This window comes from Sciurus vulgaris (assembly GCF_902686455.1).
Source record: "Sciurus vulgaris genome assembly, chromosome: 16".
Taxonomy (NCBI): Eukaryota; Metazoa; Chordata; class Mammalia; order Rodentia; family Sciuridae; genus Sciurus; species Sciurus vulgaris.
Window position 1 is genome coordinate 38403007 of NC_136477.1, and position 13686 is coordinate 38416692.

Consider the following 13686-nt stretch of genomic DNA (forward strand, 5'->3'; position numbering starts at 1 on the left):
TTTTCAATTGATTTTTTTTTTTGCTTGAATAAAATTAAGAGGATTTTGGTGCTGAGTATAAAGGGAAAGGTAGTATCATTTATCATAAATGCAAAGGTTAAAGATAAACAGGGTTTTCATGTCAATGGTCTGTTTTTGTAAATAAAATTTTATTGGAACAAAATCACGTTCAGTCGTGAAGTTCTCATGCTGAAAGAGTAGAATAGTGAAAACAATCGCCAAGAAGCCCTGCAAGGTTGAAAATATTTACTATGGATAGCCATTTCAAAATAAGTTTAAAGATCTCTGAAGTAATTACAATTCAATCCTACCTAGATATTTTTGCCTGTCTTCTTTCTGTTAAAAAGAGAGATTAAGAAAAGCTTGAAAAGTATTAATTAAGATGTACTGGCATCAACCTGAGATTTTTCTCATTGGTAATAAAAGATTAAATGAATATTGAATAGGGAATAACTTTATCACTATATGACTTGATACTACTCCATGCCAACTTCAACATGCTCTAAAATTATATTTCATATTACTGTGGGCAGTTTACAGAGAAGTCCTGCATTAAACTAGTGTATATATCAAATAAAGTCACATTTAAATGATAAAACGCTTGATCTAGGAGCAAATATGGGTGAAGATGCAAGCATGTTATTGTTAGAAAAGCAAAGTGTAGATGAAAGAATTCTGGGATTGAAATTAAGACACAGTGGTATAAGTCAGCAGTATGACTTTAGGTAGGTCTTTTTATCTCTCTGAATTTCAGAAAACTGAGGGCGAATATCACAGCTGTCTTATCCACCACACAGAATGACCTGAAGTCTTGGACCCCTATTAAACTTAGGATCTAAAATGTCCTCCAGCTAGGAACGGTGACTCAGGTCTGCAGTGTTTGCTGTTTGCAGAGCTGAAGGTTGAGGCAGGAGGGTTGCAAGGTCAAGGTCAGAACCTTCCACACTTGGAGAGACCCTATCTCAAAATAAAAAAAAATAAATAAAAAGGGTAGGAGTGTAGCCCAGTGGTAAAGCACCCCTCGGTTCAATTCCCAGAACCAAAAACACAAGTAAAATAAAATATCCACCAAAGACTCAATTGTTGAAGCCTTGGTCTCCAGAGTAGCACTAATGGTAGGCATGGAGCATTCAGGATGTGGGGTTTAGTAGAAAGAAGTTAAAGGTGTGCCCTTGAAGAGGATGTTGGGACCCCAGACCCTTCCCCTCTCTCTCTCTCTCTCACTTTGCTTCCTGGTGGCCCTGAGGTGAGCAGCTTTGCTCTACCACAAACTCCCCGCCATGATGAACTGCCTCACCACAGGCCCAAAACAGTAGAGTCAATCAAGCATGAAATGAAAACTTCAGAAACCATGAGCCAAAATAAATCCTTTTCCTCCTGTTGTCTATCTCAGGTGTTTATCACAAGAACAGAAAGCTAACACAGACACTGTGCCTCTGGTAAAGTACTTTGTGACTATCCACAGTCATGGTACTAGTGACATCCTTCGTGGCTTTCTTCATAATGACTGGCTGCAAAAGCAGCCCTGCTGAAGAGGCCAAAGGGTGGCTAAGATGTGATTGGAGAGGGGAGATGACATGGGGAAAGCGGGTCACAAAGTCCCAAATAAAGCATGAGGAGATATGGAAGGTGCCAAATCAGACAAGAAAAGAAGATGCTGGGAGGGAGGGAAGACTATGCCTCCCTGTGACTCAGCACTGCTTGGGAGACCCTGATGGCCTCACCTTGAGATGACTCATGCAGGAAGGGGACAGGCATCCTTTCTAATACCCTAGTTCGGTTTTCTTCCTGGAGTTGGGTTCCATGATACCAGGATACTTTCCCATTCTCTGATTACACATGTCTCGGCATCTCCAAGCAAATGAGCCATCTGTCTCCTGGTTTACAGTAGCTGAGGAAGATGGTTATGTATTTTAGAAAGCATGCTGGCCAACTTTATGTTTCATGCTTTGACATAATATTTGGGTCTGTCCATCTATATTGTGGCATTAAAAACAATTCAAAACCAACAGGAGCGCCGCTCTTCACTTTTTTTTCCTAAAGTGCAATCAAGGTCATAGTTATTATGTAATAACGACCAAAAGCTGTGCCAGCAGCAATGGCACCACAAAACTGTGTCACCACCGAAGAACCTGAGAGAATAGCTGCCACTTTTTAGCACCTACTGTGTGCCAAGCCTGTTGTTAAAGGCATTACCCTCATGAAGTTGGATCCACAAAACCACCCTGCAAAGTTGCTGGAACAAGCCCCATGGGTGAGTTCGCTCTTTGCAGATGAAACAAAATTATGCAATTGGCTTAAACTGAGACACTTAGTGGGTAGGGCTAGATCTGAACCCGCTCAGGCGAACTTCAAAGCCCTTTGTTCTTTCTCTCACTCTGTTCTGTTGTGTAATGGAAATCTCTCATTTTTCTAAGGTGAGACTCTATTGAGTGTCCCCTCTCTAGGAGAGAGGCAGCGGGGAGAAATGTGTTAGTAAAGCTGAAGGAATTTTAATACTTCCTCTGCAGTCTGCGTGTTAATGGGCCTCAGGTCCCACAGTGGCATTGACATCACTGGTCTGCTGGTGCCCAAACGGAATCTGCTTATTTTTTTGGTATCTCCAAGACGGATGCAGGAAAACATTAATATCTGGCAAGTGGAAAGGGACAGCAGATTTTTATTTTCCAATTTCTATGACATTTTTAGATATAAAAGTTTCCAGCCTTTCACTTACTTTGGGGTTGGGGTTCTTTGGGGACTCATGTGCCTTGGAGCAAAAGGAGAAGGTGGGGGTTAATGGTACATCTCTGTGGAGCAGAACAAAATGATCACAATGAACCTTGGAAATGCAGTAACAAGCTGGGATGTAACATGGGGACAGATGAAGAAATAAACTAAAATTAGAAAGACATTAAGTGTCCTGATGATGATTTTTATGTAATTTCCCAAGTACACAGGGCATCTTACAATATGAATTTCCTTGTTATTAAGCCAGTAAAATCCAGCAGTAGAACCAATGAGCACATCAATATAATTTGTACACCAGCAAAGGTGATTTTAACTGGGGTTAAGTGCTTTTGCTCCAAAAGGTTTGTTTTAATGTAAGTTTAACACTAAGCGAGAAACAAGAGAAGCACAGAACCACAAAATTCTCCAGTGGAAGTTTCTAAGCGTCTGTACACAGCACATTCATTTCATCCCATCTACCCAAGGGGGAGTTCATGTCAAAAGTATAAATCAGAATTTTGAGACTTTGTAAGAAACTGTTTTTAAGCTCAATGTGCCCCAAATGAGAGAGTGTCCATGAGGGCTTGGGGACTCCTAAATTCAGAGATAATTCAATTGCTCTCTTCTACAAATACATTTATGAGACTGTCAGAGAACAACAACAAAAATATGCTGTGAAATAAACACTAAACAGCATCCTCGAACAAAATCAAAGATAGGTTTTGTCCACCACTCAAGGATGTAAACCACATAAACATAATCTCACAAAGCCATGTAAAGAGGTTCCCTTGGTGAATCTGTGGTTCTCAGAAAGAAAAGCAGAAATAGAACATGGGTCGTCCCTCCCATAGCAAGATCGTTCCAAGTCCAAGGTGTGTGGGGGTCCAATCTGTGAGGACAGTGGCCATGGGAACCTACTCAAAGGTTAGAGGCCCTCAGGATCCACCATGGACCCTTCCTCGCTGCTCATGAGACACGATTCTGCCCTAATTCTTATCTTCCATCTTCCTCTGTACCTCCAGATCTCCATGTACAGCCTGTCCCAGGGTCCCCTTCTTTTGTTAGTGAGCAACTTGGCAGCCAAACTATAGCAAAGGTGAGACCCAAGCCCCTCCATCGGTCCTCTCAGCTGCCTCACTCAGCTGGGCTCTTGCCTTATACGGTTAAACAAGATGCCTGCTCACTGGCAAACAGGCTAGAGGATCTAATGTCTTCCAGGGAGGGGACTGGAAAGAGGAAGCAGTGTGTGGAGACAACTCTTGTCTAAACAGGATTAAAAGCATCAATTCTCATGCCACACCCGGACTCTTGGCCAACACTAATGTTCCTCTTATCCAGGTAGAAAACATGAGCCTAGCAAAGTTGAATAACTTGTTCTGTTATTCAACAGATGCGGGACGACATTTGAATAGATACACACCCAGAACTGTGTGTCTGACCACTTTTCAGAAATGGAAAGCCAGAGAGAAGCTGGGTTTGGTTGTCTTTGCAAAAAGGCCACATTCAGCCATCTGCCCAATCTAACTTCCCCGAGCAAAGCATGGTGCTAAGTTTTGAGGTTAAAAAGAGAGCATGACATGAGGCTTACTTTTCAGGGATTTCTGCTACATTCAGTTTTAGCCAAAAGGCCAAGAGGGATAATTTAGGAGTTTATAAACAAGCCAGGAAGACTCCCTGAAGAATGACCTTGTAATATTAGGAGTTTGTGGTCCCTGGGGAATGTGGGAAGCACCTAGGGAGAACAATACCTTGGCGAGCTGGGTGGGGTTGAGGGGAGGCTCCAAAGAGGAAATGGTGACTACAGTCACCTGGAGTTCCACTGGAGGAGGAGGAGTTGGGTGTGAATGAAAATATAAGACTGGTGGTCCAGGGTGGCTAGAAGTGTTGTGTCCCCTGGAGAGCCCCGACTGAGATGACGAGCAGTCATAAGTGGCAGATAGGCACTAGATAAACCACTTAAAGGGGAAGTTGCTTTACTATAGCCAGTTGGCCAAACCCAGTCCTTGTCCTGTTATTAAAAATAAAGTTTTATTGGAACTTTATAACGTTTGCTTGTTTGTTTAAATATTGTCTATGACTACTTTTGTGTTCTGATGGCAGGGATCACATTGAAATTTTCTAAAATTTCAAACATTTTAAAAATGTTTGAAAACATTAAAAAAGCCCTTAAAAAAAAAATTGTCTGGTCGGTCGCAGTGGCACAGACCTGTAGTCCCAGTGGCCCAGGAGGCTGAGGCAGAAGGATGGAAAGTTTGAGTCCAGCCTCAGTAATTTAGCAAGGCCCTAAGCAATTTACTGAGAACCTGTCTCAAAATAAAATAAAATAAAATAAAATAAAATAAAATAAAATAAAATAAAATAAAAAGGACTGGGAGGTAGCTCAGTGGAAAAGTGCCCCTGGGTTAAATCTCTAGTACCCCCAAAAAAAGTTTTTTGACTCCTGGCTTAAGGATCTGAATGATTCTTTTGAATTTCTGTGACTGCTTATGATAGAACTTTCTAGGGCCTTATTTCTATCGTCTCCCAATGCATCATCTCAAATTTTCTCCCACATCATGGACAATGAGCTGTTCATCTATATCATAAGCTGGTTGCCTGGACACCTTTGCAATCCCAAATGTTATGGCTTCGATTATCGTTTCTGTTTTTAATTTCTTGTTGATACTATGGGTTTTGGCACACACTTTCCTTGGCTGGTGTTGTTACAAGTCCCCTACCCCACCAGGAGAAGTTCATCACTCAACATGGACTCATTTTGCTTCCTTTTCCTCCTCCTCCAATTCTTCATAAATTTTTGCACCACTTTTAGAATGCTGCTAAAAATCGATTTTTTTCACTTGCCATTACCACTCTCAAATTCCATGCTCTGACAGATAGCTATTCCTCTGAAAAAAAAAAAAAAAAAAAAAAAAAAAGAAAGAAAAGAAAAAGATTTCCCTGGCTCTATAAAGCCCTTGGAAAATGTAAGTTAAATCCATCAGCATTTACAAAACAGGAAAATGCAGAAATAATCATAGCTTTCCAGTAGGCCATGCTAAAGAATTTCTTTTACTAGTAAATCCCCTTACACATTTAAAATCAAATTTGATCTATAAGAATTAAATTTGCACATGATTTTCTAGGGAATACATCTCTAATATAAAACAAGGAGTGTGGTTATTGTTTTATTAACCACTGGCAATAAAATAGAAGAGAAAAAATAATTCAGAGTTTTAAAAGCTGCTTTTTATAGCATGTGGTATATATTTGGTTTGAATACAGACTTTATAATCAAACTGCCTTGTTCTAAACCCCAGCACTGCCCCTTACTAACTGTGTTACCTTGAATAAGATAATTAACCTCTCTGTGCCTCACCTTCCACAACTGCCAAAAGAGAAAGGAGAAAAATTATAAATAAACTATCTCCTAGGACTGCCACCAGATCAATGGGATAAGGCATTAAAGGTGTGTGATGCAGTACCTGGGACGTAAAGAACACTCTGTGTGGTTAGCTATGAACGATGGGTCTCCGGCATGCTAGGCAAGTGCTGTACCACTGAGTAACACCTCTAGTCTACCTCCTGTCCTTCTGACCTCCCACTGAGGAACAGTTCTCCCATACTCTGGCCCATATGGTTTAGGTGGAGTCAACCTTAAGTCTGGGCTTGGGGGACTGACTCATGATCCACACCTAGCTAATGACAATGTTCCTAGACAAAGCAAGCACCCAGAGCAGGGTATATGACCCAAGTAAGGCCAGTGAGGATGTGTCTCTAGGCTTGGAGGGATGCTCAGCACAGGAGAGCTTTTCCCTTTGCTGGGTAGATGACCACCCTGGCACTGCTGCTGGTGGCTGATCCAGCCAGCCACAGGGAAGATCTTCCAAAGGAAGCCCACATGCCAGAAAAGAGCTGGAGAGAGACCATGCCCTAAAAACGCACATATGTCCTTGCATTCAGATGTGCTCCTTTGGACTTTATAGTTACATGTGCTGACTTTATTTTTTATTTTATTTTATTTTTTTAGTTTAAGTCAGTTTGAGCTGGGTTTTCTGTCACTGGCAGCTAAAGGGTTCTGACACATACTCATGAATTACCACGTCCTCTGGTGAGAATGGAAGGTGAATCTTACTGATGTTTCTGTGGCAGAAAAAGGGGGAGAAGAGGTGGCGGACTTGAATTGTGGACTTGGTTCTGTCTTTAGCCAGAGATTGCTGGGAAAACAGGTTCATCTTTCTGGGTCCTGCTGTACTTGTGTGTCAAATAAGAGGGGAGTGAAAACCAATCTCCAAGCTCCCTTTTCAGCTCTCACATTCTGCAAGGATCTATTAATCTTGGGTTCATTTCAGTGGCGTATACTGTGGTATAATTGGTTACTGATTCTCACATTTGCCTGCTTCCCTCTGTTTCAACTTTTAAAATATTCTATTAGACTCTCCATTCCTATACACCAAGTGTTTATTCCCCCTTCAATTTCCTTCTAAGAGAAACATATTTATTTTTGTGTACTTGGACATAATGATTCCATTTTCTTACCATTTCTATATTTTTAAATCTAATTAAGGTGATAAGTTTCTTGAGAGTTGAAGCTAGAGTTTTCCTGTGGGTGTAAACATTATTTTTTTTAATTGCCAACCAAGCTGCCAGTTTGTACAGAGCAGCAGGATATGGGTTTTAAGTAATGTAAGCAGGAAATGGGTCTCCGGCCCACACAGAATAAATGTAAAAGTACTGATTTTCCCTGAGTTCACATCTGGCTTACTCATTTATAATTTCAGTCTGAACTGAAATTCTCCCACAGAAAGGCAGTGTTGACATTCATGTGTATGGAACGTCAGACCAAAATGGAGCATTAGGTGAACCATCCTGTGAAGCTCACACACAGAAATAATCTGGCTATTTCAGGTCATGTTTTTCTCTCTCATGTTAGAATGTGGGCCCAGAGAAAATGGAATATTAACTTCACATCTCCCCATTCATTGATTTCAAATAATGCAATAGCTCATAAGTTAGAAGAGATCAAAAGAAACTGGATGAAATATGGTCATCCATATTTCAAAGTAACCCACTACCTGCAGGAGAACTATCTGGCAGGGAGTGGTCTTTGCCGGATGCTACCTTGACTAATGACCTAGCCTGTTCTAGCTCATGGGGAATCTAAAAATGACCAGGATCCCACCTCTGAAGGACTTAATGGGTACTTGTGGGCAAATAGAACCTTATGGCCTGGAGGCAGTGTTTCAGCAGGCTGGATGGTTGAGCCATTCAAGGATGCTATTAAGGGCTTAATGTCTGTCTTTCCATTTTTCCATTCACAGCTGCTTTATTCTTCGGTTGACTTCCCCTGGGGTAGGAGCAGAGCTTACAGGGGCACTGGTACCTACTTGCTTCCCTGTTTACATGTGTTGGAGAGGAGGGTGCTTCCATTCCAATATTCTGAGCATGAGTCTGGAATTGCCTTCTCCTAGACTGGCCTCAGTTTCATGTTCACACACAAGGAACTGACAATTGTGGCCAGAACAGAGAATATGCTGGAACTGCCTTGAGAGTTAACCCCAACCCTGCAGTGTAGAAACCCAAGGAGTTCAGAAACAAAATAAATCTGAGTACAGTTATGAAAGAGGGCTGCAAAAAACATCTACTACCAAGAAACATGCACTGCAGTCCCTGACTTGCTGCAAGCAGAAAGAGTCTCAGCCGAGCACACTCAGAACAATACTGCTTGGTACAGGCACTTTCCTTCTTTGGTCAGTCTTCTCCCCAGGGCCCCATTTCCCAAGTTCCAAATCAAGGAACCTTGGATTCATAACATGGTTCTTCTAAACCCATTGTATAATCAGGGTTGGGGGCCTGGGTTTTTGTCCCATACTCTTATAGGATGCTAATACACCTCAGGCATCTCCAAAGTCCCTGTACAGCACCCAGTCCAACGATTCACACACACAAGGGGTCTTCACAAATCGTCAAATGATGGAATGAATTACAAAGTGCTTTACCCAGCATACATCCCTTTGACTTCCTTAGCCCAGTCAAGTTGTTCCTCTCACTTTCTGATTTCCTACATTTGAAAGCATCAAAGGGAAAACACAAATAATAAAAAAAATTGTAGCTTACACAACCTTGTTTATATTGAAGCATATATATTTCAAGTTCCCATTATTAGATAAGTATGGACCAATAATCAACTTTTAATGTATTAAAATGTTCTCTCGCACATGTATGATTACATGAATGGTATGAATCTGCCTTGTGTACAACCATAGAAATTAAAAGTTGTACCCCATTTGTGTACAATGAATCAAAAATGCAGTCTGTAAAAATAAAAATTAAAAATAAATGTTCTCTCGCATTGATAAAATGTATTATTGTTTGAAAGGGGTGACTTGAAAGAAAGAAGCTAAATCAAGTTGGGGAAAATGTCCATGCCCCAAATTTTCAAAATGTTCCTTGTAAAATAAAATCTATACAATCCTTCCCAAAGTAGGGCAAATGACTACATCTGCTAATATTCAGGTTTCTCACCTCATTTTTATCCTCACTGATACAAAGTTCCTTATTCCCACGGTCAAGATGGGAAAATGGAGTCACCAAGTGACTTATGGTATGCCTGGGCCACTCACAGCTCTGCAGTACACAGTGAGTCACTAACTGTTGTGAATACAGATCTGCCTTCCACAGCACCCGACTCCTGCCTTTCACCAACTGCCACTCAAGTCTTATCTGAAAATCTCCATAGTTATTCAATTTTCATGCCATCTCTGTTTATACCTACCTTTGGCAATATATCATTAGTGTCATGTCTGAATTTTACATATTGTCGTCCTTCATGATTTGACTTTGGAAGCTGAGCAAATATATTTATAGATAAGGCAAACAGGGAAAAACTTTTTTTTTTTTTTTTGAGATTCCACTTACATTCTTTGGACATTCCCACTTCAAAGCACTTCTGGAGTCGACAGTACTGGCATCGATTCCTGGTGACTTTATTAATAACACAGTTCTTATCTCGGTGACAAGTGTAAATCATGTTCTTCTGAATACTTCTGCGGAAAAAGCCCTGCAAGCAACAAGAGGATGAGCAAACTAAGTGAAACAGCTCAGTTTCATGAGAAACCAAACCAACCTGACCAATGCATTGACTGCTTTTTTTGATTAATATAGTGATGGCAGCAGAAAAGTTAACTTATTAAAACTTGAAAACCCTTGTGAAATATTAATAGCTCTCCCTTTGTTGTAAACCCAAAAGCCCCTTTTAATCAAAACTAGACAAGACCATTATTATCTTGCTAAAAGAAAATGAATACCAAGCTGATTCATTTAGAAAACATCATGCGGAGTTGGGATCCCTCCAAACTGCCTGAACTTAACTAGCTCCCTTGCCAAACAGAACAACTTCAGGGGAACCCGCTACCAAGACACCCAATACACGAGGCATTGCATCTGCAAAAGAAATTATTTGCTTCATGAAAGAATTAGGTTTTTTCAAGGAGTCTTCTCCAAGTTCTTTTACACATTTAAATTCTATCATAACATTTAAAATATGACTTAATCTATACAGTGTTTAGAAAAAAGTATCCAAAATTGAAAACAGAGCATAAAAATGAATGCCTGCCTATTTAATGGCACATTGGAGGCACGCCAACCAGTATGGTAGCTATTAGTCACATGTGGCTATTTAAATCAAAATTAGTGAATATTAAATGAAAATTTAGTTCCTCAGTTGTACTAGCCACATTTCAAATGCTCAACAGGCACACCTGGCCAGTGGCTGTTCTACTGGGCAGCACACAAAATAATTCCATCACTACAGAAAGTTCTACCGTGCAGCACAGCGCAGCAGCACTGACTGACGAGCCCACCGAAGGGCATTGGATGATGTTGCGAAATAAAACTTTGTTCAACATACTTTTTACTACTGACTGAACCCAGATTCTAATTATTTAAAGTATTATTTATTTAGGTAGGTAGTTCTGGGGATTAAACCCAGGGCTTTGTGCAGGCTAGGAAAGTGTTCTACTATGAAACTATACCCCCAGCCTTGACCCAGACTCTATAAAGATTGTAGAGGACTGGCAAATTACAAAAATTTTTATCTTGTGTAAGTACAGAGGAGTTCTGTCCAAATGAAAAGGAATTCCTACGATTATTATTACTGTTTTCTTGTCTTGGAGGACAGTAACCACCTTTGCACCTATCTCTGCAATCTTATTCCAGTATTCTACTTTCCTTGCTCCATATCTATGTACCTGCCGACATACCTGGGTATTTATCTCCTACCAACATTTGAACAAGGTTTCACATCTACTATTTCCCTCATCAATGAGTTAAATACAGTTTTGACATGTGCTTACTGAATACTTTCGGATTTTATTTTTTAACTCTTGAAAATTATATTTTGACCAAAAAAAAAGATTTATCTCAATTTCTGTGCAACATTAATGGACTAACACAGACTTTAGACCCAACCAGCAAGAGTTCTTAATGTCTCTTTCCCTCCTTCATTTCTACCATACTGTTTGGCAGATGATGGATAATCGAGTGATGCTTACTGAAATCATAGATGAATAACTGATAAGTGGAAAAGGACATATCTGCTATTTTGTCTCTCTTTCTCTCTCTTTGGTACTGGGGATTGAACCCAGGGCACTGTACCACTGAGTCATATCCCCAGTCCTTTTTATTTTTTATTTTGAGACAGGTCTTGCTAAGTTGCTTAGGGCCTCACTAAGTTGCTGAGGCTGGCCTTGAACTTGTGATCCTCCTGCCTCAGCCTCCCCAGCTGCTTGGATTACAAGCATGTACCACTGCCCTCTGAATCTTTTCTCTCTTAATTTCCCAGCAGAAGCCTCTCTGTTGCTGGACGTATTAAAAGCCAGTAGTTTCACTTTATCAGTTGTGACATGACTATACTTAGGCTAGAAATAATTCTCGTGAGTGGAAAATACACACTAGTGAATGTACTGAGCAGAAAGTGAGTCTTAGCATCTGAGTGCAGCTTTCCCCAAAGTACATTAACACTGCAGGAGCTAGAACCAGCACCGTGCAAAGCTAAGGCACATGAACAAAGAGAGCTCGTGGGACATACATTGTTTAGGATATTTCTGTGGGCACCCTAGGATTCTAGTGTCTAAACACACATATTTTTACTGGCATGGATCAACTGCAAGTACCTGGAAACCTGGTTTAAAGCTGCACCTCCTGTCCCATATCCCACACACATTTTCCAAGAAAATAGAGTTTATTTTTATACCTCTGGAGCTACAAATAGGTTCAGAATCTAAAATAACAGGTTACGAGTATTCTAAAACCCTGATGGAACCTCTGTGGAGTGGTCACCTCAAAACCTGTCTTCCCTTGCAAGAAATACCGACGGGACCACTTTTGGCTTCCAGATGCACAAATTCAATTTACAGAAATTTCCAGTGCTTCCCTGCCAAGTAGCATGGCTAGGATGAGAGATCTGGCCTTTTCTGAACGCGTGGGAAAGGTGTGGCAGAGCAAAGGTGACCTTCCCTGTTTATTAAAAACCAAATATTCAGTTCAGCAAATTCTTAGTGAGTGACCAGGGAGCAGAGCAAAACAATCTCATGATACTCAAGTGAAAGAAGAAGAGAAAAAGAGAGAATTAAAGAACTTTATATGTCACTAATTAGCCAGTTCATGTGGCTCAGTAACAACGACGGCAGAAACTGAATAGGACTTCTTGGTTTTCCAAATCAGATATTTGGCTGGATTTCAGGAGAAGGTCTAAGTTTCAGTAAATCATTTCCACCATGGTAGGATTCTTGCTGACTAAAACATAAGCAGTAAGGTATTTTATACACAGTTTGGATAAACAGAAATGTCCTCTAAGCCTCAGAGAAGTTTGCATCTACAAAGCCTTCTCCTCTTCAATTGCCCTTGTAAAGTGCTAAATAAATTTTTCTCCCCTGTAGATCACTGCTTAGAGAACCTAGTGTTTGTGGGGAATGGGGGTCATATTCCCATTATTAATTTTTTTTTTTTTTTTTTTTTTTTTTTTTGGTGCCAGGGATTGAACTCAGGGACACTCAACCACTGAGCCACATCCCCAGTTCTATTTTGCATTTTATTTAGAGACAGGGTCTCACTGAGTTGCTTAGTGCCTCACTTTTGCTGAGGCTGGCTTTGAACTTGTAATCCTCCTGCCTCAGCCTCCCAAGCTGCTGGGATTACAGGCCTGCACCACCGTGCCCTACATTTAATATTTTTATTAATATTTTATTTAATAATATTTTTATGTAAGTTGACACCTCCCTTTTAACATTATTCAAAATGGAAACTTTAATCTCTGGCTTAATTGGAAAGCCAGCACCAAGTGTCCACATGAGAAGGTACTCATAAAATAAATAAAGTCAAATAATACAATATTCAGATGTTATTTCACTCTCACTGGATACTGGATCTACTGAAGGCCAGGAACCCTGGGCCTCCTCACTCCTTGCTGAAATGGGAGCTGAGCAGGTGTTAAGAGACATATCAGCACTGACATGAGACTTTCTCCTTGAGGAATTCTGTGAAAGTAAGCTTCTCACGGTGGGATTTGTTGGGATTGAAAGTCACAGATCTATCCAATCTCAAATCAGGAGCCTTATAAGTTAAGAAACAAAACTTTGATCCAAAACTTGTCATATGTAAAAATAGGCTTTAGAAGTATATACTACGTTCAAGTGTAACAGTTCATGGATGGGGGACACATCTGGAGGAGAAAGAACCAAAGAGCTGAGCATGTAGAAAGAAAGGATTTGGTTCCACTTGGAGGACTGAGCGGTGGGGGAGGGGAGATAGCAGGCAGTGGAGGAAGAACCCTAGAGTTGCGGGGTGGAGCCCCTGGACAGCAGCCTCCTCGTTACCACTGTGAGGACTTCAGTTAGTCACAACTCTAAGGAGCTAAGCTCTTTCATCTCCTAAATGAGGGGCTGGGTGATTTATCTGCAAAGTCCTTTCCAGCTATAAATGTCTGGATTCCAAGTGTGCCAA

General features: G+C 40.7%; 1 protein-coding gene across 7 annotated transcripts in view; it reads right to left on the reverse strand.

The window, feature by feature from the left end:
- Window positions 1-13686, reverse strand: part of RARB (retinoic acid receptor beta) — a 716333-nt gene that overhangs the window by 81182 nt on the left and 621465 nt on the right. For all 7 annotated transcript variants that reach the window (XM_079114293.1, XM_079114292.1, XM_079114294.1 and 4 more), the window contains one exon: window positions 9604-9745. In XM_079114293.1, the coding sequence (XP_078970419.1) occupies window positions 9604-9745 (142 nt within the window). The remainder of the gene's footprint in view (window positions 1-9603; window positions 9746-13686) is intronic.